The sequence below is a fragment of the Panulirus ornatus genome, chromosome 10 (assembly GCF_036320965.1).
Source record: "Panulirus ornatus isolate Po-2019 chromosome 10, ASM3632096v1, whole genome shotgun sequence".
NCBI lineage: Eukaryota > Metazoa > Arthropoda > Malacostraca > Decapoda > Palinuridae > Panulirus > Panulirus ornatus.
In genome coordinates, this window is record NC_092233.1 from 39,969,271 (window position 1) to 39,993,352 (window position 24,082).

General features: G+C 42.9%; 1 protein-coding gene across 1 annotated transcript; it reads left to right on the forward strand.

Moving 5' to 3' along the window:
• The first annotated feature begins 722 nt into the window (after positions 1–722).
• LOC139750673 (cuticle protein AMP4-like) lies at positions 723–3,354 on the forward strand. Its single transcript, XM_071665348.1, has 3 exons — positions 723–788; positions 2,509–2,717; positions 2,835–3,354. Exons 1-3 carry the CDS (start codon positions 780–782, stop codon positions 3,019–3,021), a joined length of 405 nt encoding a protein of 134 aa, XP_071521449.1. The 5' UTR covers positions 723–779; the 3' UTR covers positions 3,022–3,354.
• Positions 3,355–24,082: the final 20,728 nt, after the last annotated feature.

The window sequence follows — 24,082 nt, forward strand, 5'->3', positions numbered from 1 at the left end:
AAGCTCTTCACTGCACTTCAGTGGATCTGACACACGACCAGAAGCTCTTCACTGCACTTCAGTGGATCTGACACACGACCAGAAGCTCTTCACTGCACTTCAGTGGATCTGACACACGACCAGAAGCTCTTCACTGCACTTCAGTGGATCTGACACACGACCAGAAGAACTCCTTCCGGGTCCCCTGCATCTGACACACGACCAAAAGGTCTTCACTTTACTCCCTTACAGCTGACATAATACCAGAAGCTAGAAATTCTCATTTGCCACATTTCTGATACTTGAAATTGTTGAAAGACAACAGCAGTTTCCTAAAAATTTTAAATATGATAATCTTTTTTTTATTCCTTTTACAATATATCTGAGGCGAGACAGAAGGCAGGCTTACCTGGCGAGATTCACTCACAATACTGACAGCGATTCTGAGTGTCTCACATCGTGGAAAATTCAAGGTTTATCAGAGTGGGAGATGGCAGTCATGGGCTGCCTCAGGATTTGAGAGCAGCTCAGCCTACATCGCCCTATGACCTTACTGAGGCATTCACCAGATTCCAACTGGTACTCGTCTTGGCGACAGGATCCTGTGACCTAAGATTTTCATCCTCCCTGGTGACCCAGCTGCCTCTTTATCCCCTTCCTTATCCCTTCACCCTCCAGGGAGGGAGGGAGGGAGGGAGGGAGGGAGGGAGGGAAAGGGGGTTAATAGTGAAGGTGGCGGGTATAAAGATGGCCGCCCGGGAACGCCCGTCACCAGAGTCTTCACACACACGCACACAAACATGAATCTGGTGAGCCTTACTCTGGTGTCTGGTAGCGGATGGCTGGGCCACCGCAGCTGGTTTAGCTTAGTGTTTGGTAGCTGACACACACAAGCAGGAGGCCACAGAGCAGCAGCTTCCAGTACATTGCTTCTAGCGTCCACGGCCCTCAGAATTTCTTCGTGGCGAGCAAGTTTTGATCATGTTCAGAGGAGTAGAGTAGATAACATACTAGTACGTATGGAGTATCTAAAAACTTTGAGGCAAATGTTTGATGCTGTTGAGTTAGTAATGTTTGATGCTGTTGAGTTAGTAAAGAACATGATCAGTCGCTGTTGAGGTAGTGTGAGAACATGATCAATCGTTGTTGCGGTAGTATAAAGTACATGATCAACCATTATTGAGGTAGCATAACATGATCAGTAATTGTTCAGGTTGTATCAAGAACATTATCAATCATTGTTCAGGTAGTATTAGGAACATGATCCATCATTACTAAGGTAGTAGGAAGAATATGATCAATCATTCCTCAGGTAGTATTAGGAACATGATCAATCATTCTTCGGGTAGTATTAAGAACATGATCAATCATTCCTCAGGTAGTATTAGGAACATGATCAATCATTCTTCGGGTAGTATTAAGAACATGATCCATCATTCTTCAGGTAGCATGAGGAATATGATGTTACTTTCGTATGAAGTCATGGTCATTTCTCCTCGTTTGTCATTATTCTGCTGCGCCAAAAAAGGAAGAGTTTTTCAATTTGATATGATATTGTTTTAGTTATAACCAATGGATGACAGGCTCTGATGCTCGGTATCTTCTTGTTCACAAAGTATATTTTATCTACGTAATATTCTAAGATATAGTAATAACAAAAGTAGAGATATACTAAGATAATGACGTTAGAAAAGCATGTTTTAATGGGATGATGCAGATTAAGGTAAGAGGACTCATATTGAAACATTCCTGTGTGACGAGCAAGTAACTTCAGGTTGCACAAATATTTCTTTTGTAACTAAGATACAATCTCTAGTTATTTTGTCTGAAGGCATTGTTGCGTCACAGTGCGCACTTCATGTGTTGCAGGATTTGATTATGTTGGAACGTAAATGTGTTGACAGGTTTATCTGTTCTGTTACAGGATGCAGGCATATTACAGGTTATGGTAGCTGCACCGGAAGTTGTGATAGTGTTGAGTTCCGTGTAACAGTAGGAGTGCTTGTGTTACAGGTGTCAGTAATTATGCTGTGTTGCAGTTTCTGTATAACAGGTTTCAGTAGTTGTGTTGTGTTGCAGGCAGTGGTAGTTTCTGTATAACAGGTTTCAGTAGTTGTGTTGTGTTGCAGGCAGTGATAGTTTCTGTAAAGCAGGTTTCAGTAGTTGTGTTGTGTTGCAGGCAGTGGTAGTTTCTGTATAACAGTTTTCAGTAGTTGTGTTGTGTTGCTGGTGATGTTAGATCCTGTATAAAAGGTTTCAGTAGTTGTGTTGTGTTGCAGGCAGTGGTAGTTTCTGTATAACAGGTTTCAGTAGTTGTGTTGTGTTGCAGGCAGTGGTAGTTTCTGTATAACAGTTTTCAGTAGTTGTGTTGTGTTGCTGGTGATGTTAGATCCTGTATAACAGGTTTCAGTAGTTGTGTTGTGTTGCAGGCAGTGGTAGTTACTGTATAACAGGTTTCAGTAGTTGTGTTGTGTTGCAGGCAGTGGTAGCTTCTGTGTAACAGGTTTCAGTAGTTGTGTTGTGTTGCAGGCAGTGGTAGTTCTTGTGCTGGTGGGCGCAGCCTTGGCAGACGAGACGCCCCTGGATGGCCCGCGCGTCGCTATCGTGCACAGCGAACAGCATCACCCAGACGAGACCGGTGCACACAGCTTCGACTTCGCGGCCGAGAACGGCATTAAGGTGCACATCTCTGGCTCTCAGGGCGAGGACGGTGGGGCCAACAGCATCGGCTCCTGGAGGTGAGTACCGTTCAACAAATAAATTATAACTTCTCCCAGAATCGTTCATACAAATCCATATTATTCTCGTTTTCATTTATTACGATTCTTTCATCAAAATCACATCTTCCTCTCCAGCTACCCCTTGGAGGACGGCACTATAGTAGAGGTCAAGTTTGTGGCCAACGAAAAGGGTTACCACCCTGAATCCGACGTGCTGCCCGTGGCCCCAGCCTTCCCCCACCCCATCCCTGACTTCGTACACCGTCAGATCGCTTTCGCTGAGGAACAGAGGAGAAGCAGGGCTGAGGTCGACGACCAGTAACGTTGAGATGAGGCACCATTATCTTGTTATGGTGTGCCATCCATACTGTTATCTTGCCATAGTGACCACTGTTGACTTGTCAACTGTCGTTCTGCCATGTAAACATTGTTGCCATATCTATTGTCACCATGTTATGGTGACCACTGTGCCATACTTACTGTTGACATGTCTTCTATCATTTTGCCTTGGTGACCACTGTTGCTATACCTAATGTCATGTCAAGCATATAGTATCGGGAAATTTTGTTACAAAATCATTATTTTCCGAAAAAGTTGCTGTTTTCTGTAGTGTTGACACAGTGGGTGTTGAACTCATGCAAAAAATAAATATATGATTCCATTAAATATATTCTGTCCTTAACGTCAACATAGTCATAAACAAGAAACTTATATATCGAGCATACACGAGTCTGATGAACTTTTAAGGCAGAAACAACTTTCAGTCACTCTCACACGATATACATATTCCCACAGAAGTATCAAGCAACCATTCTTCTTCACCTGCATATCATTACTACGATCTGTGGGCGTCAGAGAAAAATACATCTTGAATAAGATAAAGATATGAAAGTTAAGAAGATTATATGAGTGTAGCAAGATTAGATTAGACTACATTAAATGTCATTATGTTCACCCGACCTGTCTCCCGACGGCAGGGTGTCGCCAGGATGGCTGGCGTGCTATGCTAGAAGGTGTAGCCAAGATGGCTTGGGTCCTCTGCTAGAGAGTATAGCCAGGGTGGCTGGCGTGCCATGCTAGAAGGTGTAGCTAGGATGTCTAGTGAGCCTTGCTAAATGGTGTAACAGGGATGGATGGCGTGTCTTACCAGAAGGAGTAGCCAGGATGGCTGGCGTCCTGTGCTTCAAGGTTTAGCCAGGACGGCTAACGTGCTATGCTTGAAGGTGTAGCCAGGATATCAAACGTACCATGCTTGAAAGTGTAGCCAGGATATCAAGCGTGCCATGTTTTAAGGAGTAGCCAGGATATCAAGCGTGCCATGCTTCAATTGAAAGTGTAGCCAGGATATCAAGCGTGCCATGCTTGAAGGTATAGCAACTAGAATGTGTATTGTGCCGTGCTAGGTGTAGCCAGGATTGCTAAAGTGCCATGCTAGAAGGTATACGTAGGATGGCTGGTGTGCCATGCTAGAGAGTTTAGCCAGGATTGCTGGTGTGCCATGCTAGAAGGAGTAGCCAAGATAGCTGGCGTCCTATGATAGAAAGGGTAGGTAGGATTGCTAGTGTGTGATGCTACAATGTGTAACCAGGACGCTTGGGGTCCTATGCTCTCGAAAGTGTAGCCAGGATGGCTGGTGTGCCATGCTAAAAGGTGTAGCAAGGATGGCTGGCGTGCCTTGCTAGAAGATGTAGCTAAGATGTCTAGTCTACCATGCAAGGTGCAGCCAGGGTGACTGGCGTGTCATGTTAAAAGGTGTAACCAGGATGGTGGGCATGCCATGATAGGTGTAGCCAGGATGGCTAGCGTTTCGTGCTAGAAGGTGTAGCCATGATGGCTAACGTGCCCTGCTGGAAAGTGTAACTAGGATGGCTGGCGTGCCATGATAGGTGTAGCAAGAATAGCTGGCGTGCCAAGCTAGAAAGGTGTAGCTAGGATTGCTTGCGTGTCATACTAAATGTGTATCCAAGATGACTGGCGTGCCGTGCTAGAAGGGGTAGCTAGGATGGTTGGCGTGCCATGCTAGAAGGTGTAGCCAGGATGGTTTGTGTGCCATGCTAGAAGGTGTAGCTAGGATGGCTGGCGTGCCATGGTAGAAGGTGTAGTCAGGATGGCTGGCGTGCTGTGCTAGAAGGTGTAAGCCTGGCTGGCTGGAGTACCATGTTAGAGGGTGTAGCCTGGATGGCTGGCGTGCCATGGTAGAAGGTGTAGTCAGGATGGCTGGCGTGCTATGCTAGAAGGTGTAAGCCTGGCTGGCTGGGGTACCATGTTAGAAGGTGTAGCCAGGATGGCTGGCGTGCCATGCTAGAAGGTGTAGCCAGGATGGCTGGCCTGCCATGGTAGAGGGTGTAGTCAGGATGGCTAGCGTGCCGTGCTGAAAAGTATATCCATAATGGCTGGCGTGCCGTGCTAGGTGTTGCGAGGTTGGCTGGCGTGACGTGCTAGGTGCACCCTGCATGGCTGGCGTGCTATGCTGGAAGGTGTAGCCAGGATGGCTGGAGTGCCGTGGTAGAAGGTATAGCCAGGATGACTGGTGAGCTATACTAGAAGGTGCAGTTAGGATGGTTGGCGTACCATGCTAGAAGATGTAGCCAGGATGGCTGGAGCGCTGTGCTAGAAAGTTAGCCAGGATGGCTGGCATGCCAAGTTAGAAGTTGCGATCAAGATGGCTAGCGAGACAGGCAAGCAGGTGTAGCCAGGATGGCTGGAGTGCTAAGCTAGAAGGGTCGCCAGGATGATTGGAGTGCTAAGCTAGAAGTTGTAGTGGAGATGACTGGCCTGCCATGCAGGAAGGTGTAGCCAGGATAGCTGAAGTGCCATGTAGCGAGGGGGATGTTCTCTATGAGTGGTGCTCGCATTGGTTGTGGCTGGGGACACCAACACTTGTCTCGCTCTCTCTCCACTGCTGCCCAGACACTCATGTTCTCCCACGTGTGTGTGTGTGTGTGTGTGTGTGTGTGTGTGTGTGTGTGTGCATGATCCAAGTATAGAAGAGGGGCCGGTGTGGTATTATGTAACTGTGGGTATGGTGCAGGTGTGGGCATGATGCAAATGTTGCAGGTGTGGGCATGGTCACAGCCCTTGGCACATTTACCAGACCCATCAGCCAGATGCCAACAGGTTGGAGTTTTAAGCCCAAGTCCTGATCACTAAATATGTTTTACGAGACTTCTTATCACAGGATGACACAGCGGACGACACACTTCTCCTGTCTGAAGGTGTAACTTCTCAAACCAGTTTAGCTTTGTAGCTTAATCAACGATTTATTTTTATAAGTCATAAAGCTGGAGAGCATGATGGACATAACCTGGTCAAGGGTCAGGAGGGGTCTTGTAATTTAAACGAAGTGGCCGAGTTTTTCTAACAGGACAGCCGCCCAGCATGCCATCAGTCGTGTAAATGATACACGAGTATAAAGAAATTTTCCTACATCCTTGTACTAAGGTTAGATTGCATTTTGAAAACACACGCACACACACACACACACGCACACACACACACACACACACACACACACACCCACACACATTTGGTATAAGCACAAACTCAAGCTAGACTGGAAATCTGTAATCATCACAAATTTCCAATCTAGCTTGAGTTTGCGCTTATACTAAATGTGTTATAGTTATCTGAGGTTGCTGATCAAGAGGCTGGATGAAGGGAATCTCGATGCGTTTTTTTTTATTTGGAGAATAGATCAGAGACTTGAATGATGAATCAGCTACAGCCATAAGGGAAAGGAGATTGTTGTTAGTGTGCAGGATTAGGAGTTACGACAGATATATGAAGGAAATGAGAAAATGTGGAGTCAGTTCATAATAATTGTCATCAAATGTAAGTGGAAATTCGGGATCAAGAATCACAATGAAAGATCATGGTAATCAACTCAAGGAAAACAGGAATCCATAAGGAAAATAAACAGAGGTAAGAAGGCTCGGGCGGTGAGTGGAAGGCGGGAAAGGGCAGATGGGTATTCTCAAGATCTCCTTGAAGTGGATCAGGCAAAGGAAGTGCCCATCACACAGTGACCAAAGTCTGCTGGTAACAGGAGGACGGAGCAAAGGACAAATTCTGGCGCTGAGCGACAGAGACAGATGACCAGAGAGCTAAGGAGACAGGAGGAACAAAGTAAATCATTAAGTGAAGCTATAGACGGAGTGATGTGCACTGTTAGAAAAATCCTTATGGAAGTATATAGCTTTATCGTTGGAAAGTTAAGAAAAATGGCGAGTATTCAAGATCATTGTCCGTTGGTGAATTTTGGTGGAATTGAGAGTTTACAGAAAGCGAGAGACGTGGCAGTTGATTAAGCAATACTGGTGGACACAGCCAACAAGTGGACAACACCAAAGGTAAGATTCAGTGATGAAACGTGAGGTAGTGAGACGTAAGGCAGTGACGATTTCTTGGACTGAAGAAGGACTTATTCCAGAGAGAAAAAAGATGGAGAAGGAAGAAATACTGATCAGGAGACTACTAAGATACATATCAGGTACAATATCTGTAGCAAAAGTAGCATATATAATTGGAATCTACAATAAAGTTATAACGGGATGTGAAGATATGTAAGCAAGAGATACCTGACGCTTGCAAGCAGGGGGGAATTCTGAGGGTAATTCTTCAGAGGTTACAGACCAAGGAAAAGCTAAGAAGTATAGTCAGCAACTGATAGAAGACATAACAGCAGGTTAATAAACAAGACAGTTCCTCCATAATGTAAAATAATTCAAGAACATTAAGTTAGCAGAATATCAGACTGTAGATATCTGTATAGATGCGGAAGATTTGGTGACAAATGAAAATAAGTTAGAATTCAGGGACAAAGACAGTAAGGCAACACAACCATGTTACTGCTGGAACTGTGGAAACAAAACTTACTAAAGTGAGAAGATCGAACCTAATTTCCTCAAAGGAATATATTATTGTAAGGAGACAAAGGAAGACAAAGAAGGATGAAGATGAGCCATAATAAGGGACAAAATGAAGCTTCAGAAAATATTGATTGATGTTCCTTCAGTCAGAACATAATGGGAGGAGTAATTGTAAGAAGGATCATAGAGTTGATGGTTTATGACCCTCCACTGAATTCTATTGAACGAAAATAAATGTACAAAGATAACAATGAGGGAACAGACTGGATGGTACTTGAAGCAGTGAGACAGGCATTTCTCAGAGATGGTAGAGCTCTAGTTATGGAGGATTTTAACTATTCAGAGAAAGACTTAGAGAATTTACATTCTCATGGAAATAGAGTCATGGAGACAAGTTTCTAGACCACTTATACAAAATTTCATGTATTGTCATGTCAGTGAACACATTAGAATCAGAGGGGCTGTTACATCATCAATACTAGATCCCATAATGACGTGGAGAATTGAGATATGATCCACCAAAGGTAAAGAGTGATCATGTAATGTGGTGAATGAGGAGACCAGACTTAAAAGAGGAGATATGATATTGAAAAGTACTCATAATCAAAGAATTTTTTGGGGAACATTAATAGGAAGATGGGATTCTTTGGCCATTATAAAGATCATTATCATGGAAGGTTCTGTGAAGTCAATAGTGAGGGAATATGATCATGAACACCTTTAGCTGTAAATTCAGAAGAAGGGTCAAGAAAAGGGAGGGATATGGTTTAGTGGAAGATGTCAACCAGCAAAGGAATTTATGTTCGTGATATAGATAGCACTATACCTAGCCAGGATCGGAAGTGCATAAGACTGCAAACAAAGAATGAATTTGTAGAACAAAGAACACCTAATTAGGGGAAACAGTTAAAAAGAAAGAGCTGTAGAGGATAATGTTAAGATAAGCGACCAGCTAAACAACAAGTACAAAAGTGTATTCTCAGTGTAGCCTCGTCACCTTGAGAGGAAATGGCCAGAAAGTTAAGTAAACCACTAAAATACCAAGAAGAGAGAGAGAAAAAAGATAGGCTGATAAAGGGTGTTGACCCATATAAGGTTCAGAGACGTGATGAAGTTTCTCAATATGTGCAGAAAAAGTGTGTTGATACGCTTGACAAACTCCTCGAAATGTTGTTCAATAAGTCCCTGCTGGGTCGCCGTCTGGCACGCCACGTCGTCTCTTGTGGGCGGAGTCCATCGACGGTAAATATTTGAATAAATGAAAATATATATATATATATATATATATATATATATATATATATAAATATACATATATATATATATATATATATATATATATATATATATATATATATATATATATATATATATATATATATATATATATATATATATATATATATATATATATATATATCCACTCCCAGCGGATGGAACCATGGAAGCGGAAGTGGATCATAGGGTGGGGGAGGGGGCGAAAATTCTGGGGGCCTTGAAGAATGTGTGGAAGTCGAAAACATTATCTCGGAAAGCAAAAATGGGTATGTTTGAAGGAATAGTGGTTCCAACAATGTTGTATGGTTGCGAGGCGTGGGCTATGGATAGAGTTGTGCGCAGGAGGATGGATGTGCTGGAAATGAGATGTTTGAGGACAATGTGTGGTGTGAGGTGGTTTGATCGAGTGAGTAACGTAAGGGTAAGAGAGATGTGTGGAAATAAAAAGAGCGTGGTTGAGAGAGCAGAAGAGGGTGTTTTGAAGTGGTTTCGGCACATGGAGAGAATGAGTGAGGAAAGATTGACCAAGAGGATATATGTGTCGGAGGTGGAGGGAACGAGGAGAAGAGGGAGACCAAATTGGAGGTGGAAAGATGGAGTGAAAAAGATTTTGTGTGATCGGGGCCTGAACATGCAGGAGGGTGAAAGGAGGGCAAGGAATAGAGTGAATTGGAGCGATGTGGTATATCGGGGTTGACGTGCTGTCAGTGGATTGAATCAAGGCATGTGAAGCGTCTGGGGTAAACCATGGAAAGCTGTGTAGGTATGTATATTTGCGTGTGTGGACGTATGTATATACATGTGTATGGGGGGGGGGTTGGGCCATTTCTTTCGTCTGTTTCCTTGCGCTACCTCGCAAACGCGGGAGACAGCGACAAAGTATAATAAAAAAAATAAAAAAAAAAAATATATATATATATATATATATATATATATATATATATATATATATATATATATATATATATATATATATATATATATATCCCTGGGGATAGGGGAGAAATATGTATATTCTCCCAGGGGATAGGAGAAAAAGAATACTTCCCACGCATTCCTCACGTGTCGTAGAAGGCGACTAAAGGGGACGGGAGCGGGGTGCTAGAAACCCTCCCCTCCTTGTATTTTTAACTTTCTAGACGGGGAAACAGAAGAAGGAGTCACGCGGGGAGTGCTCATCCTCCTCGAAGGCTCAGATTAGGGTGTCTAAGATGAGAAAAAAGGAGAGATGGGTAGTATATTTGAGGAAAGGAACCTGGATGTTTTGGCTCTGAGTGAAACGAAGCTCAAGGGTAAAGGGAAAGAGTGGTTTGGGAATGTCTTGGGAGTAAAGTCAGGGGTTAGTAAGAGGACAAGAGCAAGGGAAGGAGTAGCACTACTCCTGAAACAGGAGTGGTGGGAGTATATGACAGAGTGTAAGAAAGTAAACTCTAGATTGATATGGGTAAAACTGAAAGCTGATGGAGAGAGATGGGTGATCATTGGTGCATATGCACCTGGGCATGAGAAGAAAGATCATGAGAGGCAAGTGTTTTGGAAGCAGCTGAATGAGTGTGTTAGTGGTTTTTTTTGCAAGAGACCGGGTTATTGTGATGGGTGATTTGAAAGCAAAGGTGAGTAATGTGGCAGTTGAGGGAATAATTGGTACACATGGGTGTTCAATGTTGTAAATTGAAATATTGAAGAGCTTGTAGATTTATGTGCTGGAAAAGGACTTGTGATTAGGAATACCTGGTTTAAAGAGAGAGATATACATAAATACGAATGTAAGTATAAGTAAGTCTTATCCCTGGGGATAGGGGAGAAAGAATACTTCCCACGCATTCCTAACGTGTCGTAGAAGGCGACTAAAGGAGACGGGAGCGGGGGGCTAGAAACCCTCCCCTCCTTGCATTTTAACTTTCTAAAAGGGGAAACAGAAGAGTGAGTCACGCGGGGAGTGCGTATCCTCCTCGAAGGCTCAGATTAGGGTGTCTAAATGTGTGCGGATGTAGCCAAGATGAGAAAAAAGGAGAGATAGGTAGTATGTTTGAGGAAAGAAATCTGGATGTTTTGGCTCTGAGTGAAACGAAGCTCAAGGGTAAAGGTGAAGAGTGGTTTGGGAATGTCTTGGGAGTAAAGTCAGGGGTTAATGAGAGGACAAGAGCAAGGGAAGGAGTAGCACTACTTCTGAAACAGGGGGGGTGGGAGTATGTGATAGAGTGTAAGAAAGTAAATTCTAGATTGATATGGGTATAACTGAAGTTGATAAAGAGAGATCGGTGATTATTGGTGTATATGCACCTGGGCATGAGAAGAAAGATCATGAGAGGCAAGTGTTTTGGGAGCAGCTGAATGAGTGTGTTAGTGGCTTTGATGCACGAGACCGGGTTATAGTAATGTGTGATTTGAATGCAAAGGTGAGTAATTTGGCACTTGAGGGAATAATTGGTATACATGGGGTGTTCAGTGTTGTAAATGGAAATGGTGAAGAGCTTGTAGATTTATGTGCTGAAAAATGACTGGTGATTGGGAATACCTGGTTTAAAAAGCGAGATATACATAAGTATACGTATGTAAGTAGGAGAGATGGCCAGAGAGCGTTATTGGATTACGTGTTAATTGATATGCGCGCGAAAGAGAGACTTTTGGATGTTGATGTGCTGAGAGGTGCAACTGGAGGGATGTCTGATCATTATCTTGTGGAGGTGAAGGTAAAGATTTGTAGGGGTTTTCAGAAAAGAAGAGAGAATGTTAGGGTGAAGAGAGTGGTGAGAGTAAGTGAGCTTGGGAAGGAGACTTGTGTGAGAAAGTACCAGGAGAGACTGAGTACAGAATGGAAAAAGGTGGGAACAAAGGAGATAAGGGGAGTGGGGGAGGAATGGGATGTATTTAGGGAATCAGTGATGGATTGCGCAAAAGATGCTTGTGGCATGAGAAGGGTGGGAGGTGGGCAGACTAGGAAGGGTAGTGAGTGGTGGGATGAAGAAGTAAGAGTATTAGTGAAAGAGAAGAGAGAGGCATTTGGACGATTTTTGCAGGGAAATAATACAAATGACTGGGAGATGTATACAAGAAAGAGGCAAGAGGTCAAGAGAAAGGTGCAAGAGGTGAAAAAGAGGGCAAATGAGAGTTGGGGTGAGAGAGTATCATTAAATTTTAGGGAGAATAAAAAGGAGGTAAATAAAGTGCGCAAGACAAGGGAACAAATGGGAACCTCGGTGAAGGGGGCTAATGGGGAGGTGATAACAAGTAGTGGTGATGTGAAAAGGAGATGGAGTGAGTATTTTGAAGAGTTGTTGAATGTGTTTGATGATAGCGTGGCAGATATAGGGTGGTTTGGTCGAAGTGGTGGGCAAAGTGAGAGGGTTAGGGAAAATGATTTGGTAAACAGAGAAGAGGTAGTGAAAGCTTTGCGGAATATGAAAGCCGGTAAGGCAGGAGGTTTGGATGGTATTCCAGTGGAATTTATTAAAAAAGGGGGTGACTGTATTGTTGACTGGTTGGTAAGGTTATTTAATGTATGTATGATTCATGGTGAGGTGCCTGAGCATTGGCGGAATGCTTGCAAAGTGCCATTGTACAAAGGCAAAGGGGATAAGAGTGAGTGCTCAAATTACAGAGGCATAAGTTTGTTGAGTATTCCTGGGAAATTACGTGGGAGGGTAATGATTGAGAGGGTGAAGGCATGTACAGAGCATCAGATTGGGGAAGAGCAGTGTGGTTTCAGAAGTGGTAGAGGATGTGTGGATCAGGAGTTTGCTTTGAAGAATGTATGTGAGAAATACTTAGAAAAGCAAATGGATTTGTATGTAGCATTTATGGATCTGGAGAAAGCATATGATAGAGTTGATAGAGATGCTCTGTGGAAGGTATTAAGGATATATGGTGTGGGAGGCAAGTTGTTAGAAGCAGTGAAAAGTTTTTATAGAGAAGGTAAGGCATGTGTACGTTTAGGAAGAGAGGAAAGTGATTGGTTCTCAGTGAATGTAGGTTTGCGGCAGGGGTGTGTGATGTCTCCATGGTTGTTTGATTTGTTTATGGATTGGGTTCTTAGGGAGGTGAATGCAAGAGTTTTGGAAAGAGGGGCAAATATGCAGTCTGCTGTGGATGAGAGAGCTTGGGAAGTGAGTCAGTTGTTGTTCGCTGATGATACAGCGCTGGTGGCTGATTCATGTGAGAAACTGCAGAAGCTGGTGACTGAGTTTGGTAAAGTGTGTGAAAGAAGAAAATTGAGAGTGAATGTGAATAAGAGCAAGGTTATTAGGTACAGTAGGGTTGAGGGTCAAGTGAATTGGGAGGTAAGTTTGAATGGAGAAAAACTGGAGGAAGTAAAGTGTTTTAGATATCTGGGAGTGGATCTGGCAGCGGATGGAACCATGGAAGCGGAAGTGAATCACAGGGTGGAGGAGGAGGCGAGAATTCTGGGAGCCTTGAAGAATGTTTGGAAGTCGAGAACATTATCTCGAAAAGCAAAAATGTGTATGTTTGAAGGAATAGTAGTTCCAAGAATGTTGTATGGTTGCGAGGCGAGGGCTATGGATAGGGTTGCTGCGCAGGAGGGTGGATGTGCTGGAAAGGATATGATTGAGGACAATATGTGGTGTGAGGTGGTTTGATCGAGTAAGTAAGGTAAGGGTAAGAGAGGTGTGCGGTTATAAAAAGAGTGTGGGTGAGATAGCAGAAGAGGATGTTTTGAAATAGTTTGGTCACATACAGAGAATGAGTGGGGAAAGATTGACAAAGAGGATATATATGTCAGAGGTGAAGGGAACGAGTAGAAGTGGGAGAAGAAATTGTAGGTGGAAAGATGGAGTGAAAAAGATTTTGAGTGATCGGGGACTGAACATGCAGGAGGGTGAAAGGCGGGCAAGGAATAGAGTGAATTGGAACGATGTGGTATACCGGGATCGACGTGCTGTCAATGGATTGAACCAGGGCATGTGAAGCGTATGGGGTAAACCATGGAAAGTTCTGTGGGGCCTGGATGTGGAAAGGGAGCTGTGGTTTCGGTGCATTATTACATGACAGTTAGAGACTGAGTGTGAACGAATGAGGCCTTTGTTGTCTTCTCCTGGCGCTACCTCGCACACATGACGGGGGAGGGTGTTGTTTTTCCTTTTTTGGCGAGGTGGCGATTGGAATGAATAAAGGTAGACAGTATGAATTATGTACATGTGTATATATGTATATGCCTGTGTGTGTATATATATGTATACATTGAGATGTATAGGTATGTATATTTGCGTGTGTCGACGTGTATGTATATACATGTGTATGTGGGTGGGTTGGGCCATTCTTTCGTCTGTTTCCTTGCGCAACCTCGCAAACGCGGGAGACAGCGACAAAGCAAAATAAATGAATAAAAATATAACGTATGTAACTAGTAGAGATGGCCAGAGAGCGTTATTGGATTACGTGTTAATTGATAGGCGCGCGAAAGAGAGACTTTTGGATGTTAATGTGCTGAGAGGTGCAACTGGAGGGATGTCTGATCATTATCTTGTGGAGGCGCAGGTGAAGATTTGTAGACGTTTTCAGAAAAGATGAGAGAATGTTGGGGTGAAGAGAGTGGTGAGAATAAGTGAGCTTGGGAAGGAGACCTGTGTGAGGAAGTACCAGGAGAGACTGACTACAGAATGGAAAAATGAGAGCAAAGAAGTTAAGGGGAGTGGGGGAGGAATGGGATGCATTTAGGGAAGCAGTGAACACTTGCGCAAAAGATGCTTGTGGCATGAGAAGCGTGGGAGGTAAGCAGATTAGAAAGGGTAGTGAGTGGTGGGATGAAGAAGTAAGATTATTAGTGAAAGAAGAGAGAAAAGCATTTGTACGATTTTTGCAGGGAAATAATGCAAATGAGTGGGACATGTATAAAAGAAAGAGGCAGGAGGTCAAGAGAAATGTGCAAGAAGTGAAAAAAGAGGAAAATTAGAGTTGGGGTGAGAGGGTATCATTAAATTCTAGGCAGAATAAAAAGATGTTTTGGAAGGAGGTAAATAAAGTGCGTAAGACAAGGGAACAAATGGGAACTTCAGTGAAGTGGGATAATGGGGAGGTGATTACAAGTAGTGGTGATAAAGGGTAAAGGGGAAGAGTGGTTTGGGAATGTCTTGGGAGTAACGTTAGGTGTGAGAGGATAAGAGCAAGGGAAGGAGAAGCACTTCTTCTGAAACAGGAGTGGTGGGAGTATGAGATAGTGTAAGAAAGTAACCTCTAGATTGATATGGGTAAAACTGAAAGTTGATGGAGAGAGATGGGTTATTATTGGTGCATATGCACCAGGGCATGAGAAGAATGATCATGAGAGGCAAGTGTTTTGGGAGCAGCTGAATGAGTGTGTTAGTGGTTTTGATGCACGAGACCGGTTATAGTGATGGGTGATTTGAATGCAAAGGTGAGTATTGTGGCACTTGAGTATATAATTGGTATACATGGTGTGTTCAGTGTTGTAAATGGAGATGGTGAAGAGCTTGTAGATTTATGTGCTGAAATAAGACTGATGATTGGGAATACCTGGTTTAAAAAGAGAGATATACATAAGTATACGTATGAAAGTAGAAGAGATGGCGAGATAGCGTTATTGGATTACGTGTTAATTGATAGGCGCGCGAAAGAGACTTTTGGATATTAATGTGCTGAGAGGTCTAACTGTAGGGATGTCTCATCATTATCTTGTGGAGGCGAAGGTTAGTATGTGTCAAGGTTTTCAGAAAAGAAGAGAGAAAGTTAGGGTGAAGAGAGTGGTAAGAGTAAGTGAGCTTGGGAAGGAGACTTGTGTAAGGAAGTACCAGGAGAGACTGAGTACATAATGGAAAAAGGTGAGAACAAAGTAGGTAAGGGGAGTGGGGAAGGAATGGGATGTATCTAGGGAGGCAGTGATGACCTGCGCAAAAGATGATTGTGGCATGAGAGGCGTGGGAGGTGGGCAGATCAGCAAGGGTAGTGATTGGTGGGATGAAGAAGTAAGATTATTAGTGAAAGAGAAGAGAGAGGCATTTGGACGATTTTTGCAGGGAAAAATGCAAATGACTGGGAGATGTATAAAAGAAAGAGGCAGGAGGTCAAGAGAAAGGTACAAGAGGTGAAAAAAGGGGAAAGGAGAGTTGTGGTTAGAGAGTATCATTGAATTTTAGGGAAAATATAAAAGATATTTTTGAAGGAGGTAAATAAAGTGCAAAGACAAGGGAACAGATGGGAACTTCAGTGAAGGGGGCTAATGGGGAGGTGATAACAAGCAGTGGTGATGTGAAAAGGAGATGGAGTGAGTATTTTGAAGGTTTGTTAAATGTGTTTGACGATAGAGTGGCAGATATAGGGTGTTTTGGTCTAGTTGGTGTGCAGAGAGAAAGGGTTAGGGAAAATAATTTGGTAAACAGAGAAGAGGTAGTAAAAGCTTTGCGGAAGATGGAAGCCGGCAAGGGAGCGGGTTTGGATGGTACTGAAGAGAAATTTATTGAAAAAGGGGGTGACTGTATTGTTGAGTGGTTGGTAAGGTTATTTAATGTATGTATGATTCATGGTGAGGTGCCTGATGATTGGCGAAAAGCTTCCATAGTCACATTGTACAAAGGCAAAGGGGACAAAGTTGCGTGCTCAAATTACAGAGGTATACGTTTGTTGAGTATTCCTGGGAAATTATATGGGAGGGTATTGATTGGGAGGGTGAAGGCATGTACAGAGTATCATATTGCGGAAGAGCAGAGTGGTTTCAGAAGTGGTAAAGGATGTGTGGTTCAGGTGATTACTTTAAAGAATGTATGTGAGGAAATACTTAGAAAAGCAAATGGATTTGTATGTAGCATTTATGGACCTGGAGAAGGCATTTGATAGAGTTGATAGAGATGCTCTGTGGAAGGCATTAAGAATATATGGTGTGGGAGGCAAGTTGTTAGAAGCATTGAAAAGATTTTATCGAGGATGTAAGGCATGTGTACGTGTAGCAAGAGAGGAAAGTGATTGGTTCTCAATGGATGTAGGTTTGCGGCAGGGGTGTGTGATGTCTCCATGGTTGTTAAATTTGTTTATGGATGGGGTTGTTAGGGAGGTGAATGCAAGAGTTTTGGAATGAGGGGCAAGTATGGAGTCTGTTGTGGATGAGAGAGCTTTGGAAGTGAGTCAGTTGTTGTTCGCTGATGATACAGCGCTGGTGGCTGATTCATGTGAGAAACTGCAGAAGCTGGTGACTGAGTTTGGTAAAGCGTGTTAACAAAGAAAGTTGAGAGTAAATGTGAATAAGAGCAAGGTTATTAGGTAAAGTAGGGTGGAGGGTCGAGTCAACTGGGAGGTAAGTTTGAATGGAGAAAAACTGGAGGAAGTGAAGTGTTTTAGATATCTGAGAGTGGATTTGGCGGGGGATAGGAACCATGGAAGCGTAAGGGAATCTTAGGGTTCGGGAGGGGTGAAGGTTTTGGGAGCCTTGAAGAATGTGTGGAAGTCGAAAACATAATCTCGGAAAGCAAAAATGTGCATATTTGAAGGAATAGTAGTTCCAACAATATTGTATGTTCGCGAGGCGTGAGCTATGGATAGAGTTGTGCGCAGGAGGGTGGAAGTGCTGGAAATGATATGTTTGAGGACAATATGTGGTGTAAGGTGGTTTGATCGAGTAAGTTATAATAGGGTAAGAGAGGTGTGTGGTAATAAAAAGAGTGTGGTTGAGAGAGCAGAAGAGGGTGTTTTCAAATTGTTTTTTCAAATGGAGAGAATGAGTGGCGAAAGATTGAGAAAGAGGATATATGTGTCAGAGGTGAAGGGAACGAGTAAAAGTGGGAGAACACATTGTAGGTGGAAAGATGGAGTGAGAAAGATTTTGAGTGATCGGTGACTGAACATGCAAGAGGGTGAAAGGGGGGCAAGGAATAGAGTGAATTGGAACGATGTGGTATTCCGGGGTCGACCTGCGGTCATTGGAGTGAACCAGGGCATGTGAAGCATCTGGGATAAACCATGGAATGTTATGTAGGGCCTGGATGTGGAAAGGGAGCTGTAGTTTCGGTGCATTAGTACATGACAGATAGAGACTGAGTGTGAACGAATGTGGCCTTTGTTTTCTTCTCGTAGGACAACCTCGCACACACGTGGGGGGAGGGGGTCGTTATTTCATGTGTGGGGAGGTGGCGATGGGAATGAATGAAGGCAGACAGTATGAATTATGTACATGTGTATATATGTATATGTCTGTGTATATATAGGTATACGTTGAGATGTATAGGTATGTATACTTGCGTGTGTGGAGGTGTATGTATATACATGTATATATGGGTGGGTTGGGCCATTCTTTCGTCTGTTTCCTTATGCTACCTCGCAAACGCGGGAGACAGCGAATAAGCAAAAAAATAAACAAATACAATATATGTATATATATATGTAATTATATATTTGTTTTTCTATTTATTTTGCTTTTTCGCTGTCTCCCGCGTTTGCGAGGTAGCGCAAGGTAACAGACGAAAGAAATGGCCCAACCCACCCACATACAGATGTATATACATACACGTCCACACCCGCAAATATACATACCTATACATCTCAATGTACACATATATATACACACACAGACACATACATATATACCCATGCACACAATTCACACTGTCTGCCTTTATTCATTCCCGTCGCCACCTCGCCAAACATGGAATACCATCCCCCCCCCCTCATATGTACGAGGTAGCGGTAGGGAAAGACAACAAAGGCCCCAGTCGTTCACACTCAGTCTCTAGCTGTCATGCAATAATGCCCGAAACCATAGCTCCCTTTCCACATCCAGGCCCCACACAACTTTCCATGGTTTACCGAAGACGCTTCACATGCCCTGATTCAATCCACCGACAGCACGTCAACCCCGGTATACCACATCGATCCAATTCACTCTATTCCTTGCCCTTCTTTCACCCTCCTGCATGTTCAGGCCCCGATCACTCAAAATCTTTTTCACTCCATCTTTCCACCTCCAATTTGGTCTCCCACTTCTCCTCGTTCCCTTCACCTCCGACACATATATCCTCTTGGTCAATCTTTCCTCACTCATTCTCTCCATGTGCCCAAACCATTTCAAAACACCATCTTCTGCTCTCTCAACCACGCTCTTTTTATTTCCACACATCTCTCTTACCCTTACATTACTTACTCGATCAAACCACCTCACAACACACATTGTCCTCAAACATCTCATTTCCAGCACATCCACCCTCCTGCGCACAACTCTATCCATAGCCCACGCCTCGCAACCATACAACATTCTTGGAACCACTATTCCTTCAAACATACCCATTTTTGCTTTCCGAGATAATGTTCACGACTTCCACACATTCTTCAAGTCTCCCAGGATTTTCGCCCCCTCCCCCAACCTATGATTCACTTCCGCTTCCATGGTTCCATCCGCTGCCAGATCCACTCCCAGATATCTAAAACACTTTACTTCCTCCAGTTTTTCTCCATTCAAACTTACCTCCAAATTGACTTGACCCTCAACCCTACTGTACCTAATTACCTTGCTCTTATTCACATTTACTCTTAACTTTCTTCTTTCACACACTTTACCAAACTCAGTCACCAGCTTTTGTAGTTTCTCACATGATTCAGCCACCAGCGCTCTATCATCAGCGAACAACAACTGACTCACTTCTCAAGCTCTCTCATCCACAACAGACTTCATACTTGCCAATCTTTCCAAAACTCTTATATTCACCTCCCTAACAACCCCATTCATAAACAAATTAAACAACCATTGAGACATCACACACCCCTGCCGCAAACCTACATTCACTGAGAACCAATCACTTTCCTCTCTTCCTACACGTACACATGCCTTACATCCTCGATAAAAACTTTTCACTGCTTCTAGCAACTTGCCTCCCACACCATATATTCTTAATACCTTCCACAGATCATCTCTATCAACTCTATCATATGCCTTCTCCAGATCCATAAATGCTACATACAAATCCATTTGCTTTTTTAAGTATTTCTCACCTACATTCTTCAAAGCAAACACCTGATCAACACATCCTCTACCACTTCTGAAACCACACTGCTCTTCCCCAATCTGATGCTCTGTACATGCTTTCACCCTCTCAATCAATACCCTCTCATATAATTTACCAGGAATACTCAACAAACTTACACCTCTGTAATTTGAGCACTCACTCTTATCCCCTTTGCCTTTGTGCAATGGCACTATGCACGCATTCCGCCAATCCTCAGGCACCTCACCAAGAGTCATACATACATTAAATAACCTTACCAACCAGTCAACAATACAGTCACCCCCTTTTTTAATAAATTCCACTGCAATACCACCCAAACCTGCTGGCTTGCCGGCTTTCATCTTCCGCAAAGCTTTTACTACCTCTTCTCTGTTTACCAAATCATTTTCCCTAACCCTCTCAATTTGCACACCACCTCGATCAAAACACCCTATATCTGCCACTCTATCATTAAACACATTCAACAAACCTTCAAAATACTCAGTCCATCCCCTTCTCACATCACCACTACTTGTTATCACCTCATTTGCGCCCTTCACGGAAGTTCCCATTTGCTCCCTTGTCTTACGCACTTTATTTACCTCCTTCCAGAACATCTTTTTATTCTCCCTAAAATTTAATGATACTCTCTCACCCCAACTCTCATTTGCCCTCTTTTTCACCTCTTGCACCTTTCTCTTGACCTCCTGTCTCTTTCTTTTATACATCTCCCACTCAATTTCATTTTTTCCCTGCCAAAATCGGCCAAATGCCTCTCTCTTCTCTTTCACTAATACTCTTACTTCTTCATCCCACCACTCACTACCCTTTCTAATCAACCCACCTTCCACTCTTCTCATGCCACAAGCATCTTTTGCGCAATCCATCACTGATTCCCTAAATACATCCCATTCCTCCCCCACTCCCCTTACTTCCATTATTCTCACCTTTTTCCATTCTGTACTCAGTCTCTCCTGGTACTTCCTCACACAAGTCTCCTTCCCAAGCTCACTTACTCTCACCACCCTCATCACCCCAACATTCACTCTTCTTTTCTGAAAACCCATACAAATCTTCACCTTAGCCTCCACGAGATAATGATCAGACATCCCTCCAGTTGCACCTCTCAGCACATTAACATCAAAAAGTCTCTCTTTCGCACGCCTGTCAATTAACACGTAATCCAATAACGCTCTCTGGCCATCTCTCCTACTTACATACGTATACTTATGTATATCTCGCTTTTTAAACCAAGTATTCCCAGTCACCAGTCCTTTTTCAGCACATAAATCTACAAGCTCTTCACCATTTCCATTTACAACACTGAACACCCCATGTATACCAATTATTCCCTCAACTGCTTCATTACTCACCTTTGCATTCAAATCACCCATCACTATAACCCGGTCTCGTGCATCAAAACCACTAACACACTCATTCAGCTACTCCCAAAACACTTGCCTCTCATGATCTTTCTTCTCATGCCCAGGTGCATATGCACCAATAATCACCCATCTCTCTCCATCAACTTTTAGTTTTACCCATATCAATCGCGAATTTACTTTCTTACATTCTATCACACACTCCCACAACTCCTGTTTCAGGAGTACTGCTGCTCCTTCCCTTGCTCTTGTCCTCTCACTAACCCCTGACTTTACTCCCAAGACATTCCCAAACCACTCTTCCCCTTTACCTTTGAGCTTCGTTTCACTCAGAGCCAAAACATCCAGGTTCCTTTCCTCAAACATACTACCTATCTCTCCGTTTTTCACATCTTGGTTACATCCACACACATTTAGACACCCCAGTCTGAGCCTTCGAGGAGGATGAGCACTGCCCGCGTGACTCCTTCTGTTTCCCATTTTAGAAAGTTAAAAAATACAAGGAGGGGAGGATTTCTGGCCCCCCGCTCCCGTCCCGTCTAGTCGCCTTCTACTACACGCGAGGAATGCGTGGGAAGTTTTCTCTCACCCCTATCCCCAGGGATAATATATATATATATATATATATATATTTTTTTTTTTTTTTTTTTTTTTTTTTTATACTTTGTCGCTGTCTCCCGTGTTTGCGAGGTAGCGCAAGGAAACAGACGAAAGAAATGGCCCAACCCCCCCCCATACACATGTACATACACACGTCCACACACGCAAATATACATACCTACACAGCCTTCCATGGTTTACCCCAGACGCTTCACATGCCTTGCTTCAATCCACTGACAGCACGTCAACCCCTGTATACCACATGACTCCAATTCACTCTATTTCTTGCCCTCCTTTCACCCTCCTGCATGTTCAGGCCCCGATCACACAAAATCCTTTTCACTCCATCTTTCCACCTCCAATTTGGTCTCCCTCTTCTCCTCGTTCCCTCCACCTCCGACACATATATCCTCTTGGTCAATCTCTCCTCACTCATTCTCTCCATGTGCCCAAACCATTTCAAAACACCCTCTTCTGCTCTCTCAACCACGCTCTTTTTATTTCCACACATCTCTCTTACCCTTACGTTACTTACTCGATCAAACCACCTCACACCACACATTGTCCTCAAACATCTCATTTCCAGCACATCCATCCTCCTGCGCACATCTCTATCCATAGCCCACGCCTCGCAACCATACAACATTGTTGGAACCACTATTCCCTCAAACATACCCATTTTTGCTTTCCGAGATAATGTTCTCGACTTCCACACATTTTTCAAGGCTCCCAAAATTTTCGCCCCCTCCCCCACCCTATGATCCACTTCCGCTTCCATGGTTCCATCCGCTGACAGATCCACTCCCAGATATCTAAAACACTTCACTTCCTCCAGTTTTTCTCCATTCAAACTCACCTCCCAATTGACTTGACCCTCACCCCTACTGTACCTAATAACCTTGCTCTTATTCACATTTACTCTCAACTTTCTTCTTCCACACACTTTACCAAACTCAGTCACCAGCTTCTGCAGTTTCTCACATGAATCAGCCACCAGCGCTGTATCATCAGCGAACAACAACTGACTCACTTCCCAAGCTCTCTCATCCCCAACAGACTTCATACTTGCCCCTCTTTCCAGGACTCTTGCATTTACCTCCCTTACAACCCCATCCATAAACAAATTAAACAACCATGGAGACATCACACACCCCTGCCGCAAACCTACATTCACTGACAACCAATCACTTTCCTCTCTTCCTACACGTACACATGCCTTACATCCTCGATAAAAACTTTTCACTGCTTCTAACAACTTGCCTCCCACACCATATATTCTTAATACCTTGTACAAAGGCAAAGGGGATAAGAGTGAGTGCTCAAATTACAGAGGTATAAGTTTGTTGAGTATTCCTGGTAAATTATATGGGAGGGTATTGATTGAGAGGGTGAAGGCATGTACAGAGCATCAGATTGGGGAAGAGCAGTGCGGTTTCAGAAGTGGTAGAGGATGTGTGGACCAGGTGTTTGCTTTGAAGAATGTATGTGAGAAATACTTAGAAAAGCAAATGGATTTGTATGTAGCATTTATGGATCTGGAGAAGGCATATGATAGAGTTGATAGAGATATATATATATATATATATATATATATATATATATATATATATATATATATATATATATATACATATATATATATATATATATATATATATGTATATATATATATATATATATATATATATATATATATATATATATATATATATATATATATATATATATATACATATATATATATATATATATATATACATACACATACATACGCACATATACACACACACACACACACATATACATATATATACATATGAAAAATGTAAGAAGCGATTTAGAAAACTGAAACTTCTAGCTTGAAATGAAATGAAAAAATGAATATCACATAATGGTTCAGCCTCTGGCTATGGAAAAGGGAAATGTATAATTTATTTACACAAACGTCAATAGTAGTTCTCATCAATTTAACCACTGTATCAATAAGCTTCAATGTCTACGCTACATTCTTTCCAATTTCACTATTTTCTTGTCAAATCACCATGTATGAAAACTATCACTCCAGTAACACAACTATAAACATTTACTTCCCCTTTAAAAAAGTTCTGGGGAAGTCTGTCTCGATACACTGCGGGAAACTCTACCACCTGGCGAGGTTTGTGTTGCAATGGTTCTTGATTCACAAACGTAGTCGCATCACACAGTTAACTTCATCTGATTTATCAGAGCACTCTGGAAAGCCATTACATCGTAGTTGTTCAGATATGCATGACTCATCACCACACATGAAAGAATCTTCTGGACACTGAGCATGG

Coding starts and splice junctions, on each gene's coding strand:
- LOC139750673 (XM_071665348.1), top strand. Junction 2,718..2,834: donor AACAGCATCGGCTCCTGGAG/GTGAGTACCGTT, acceptor CTTCCTCTCCAG/CTACCCCTTGGAGGACGGCA.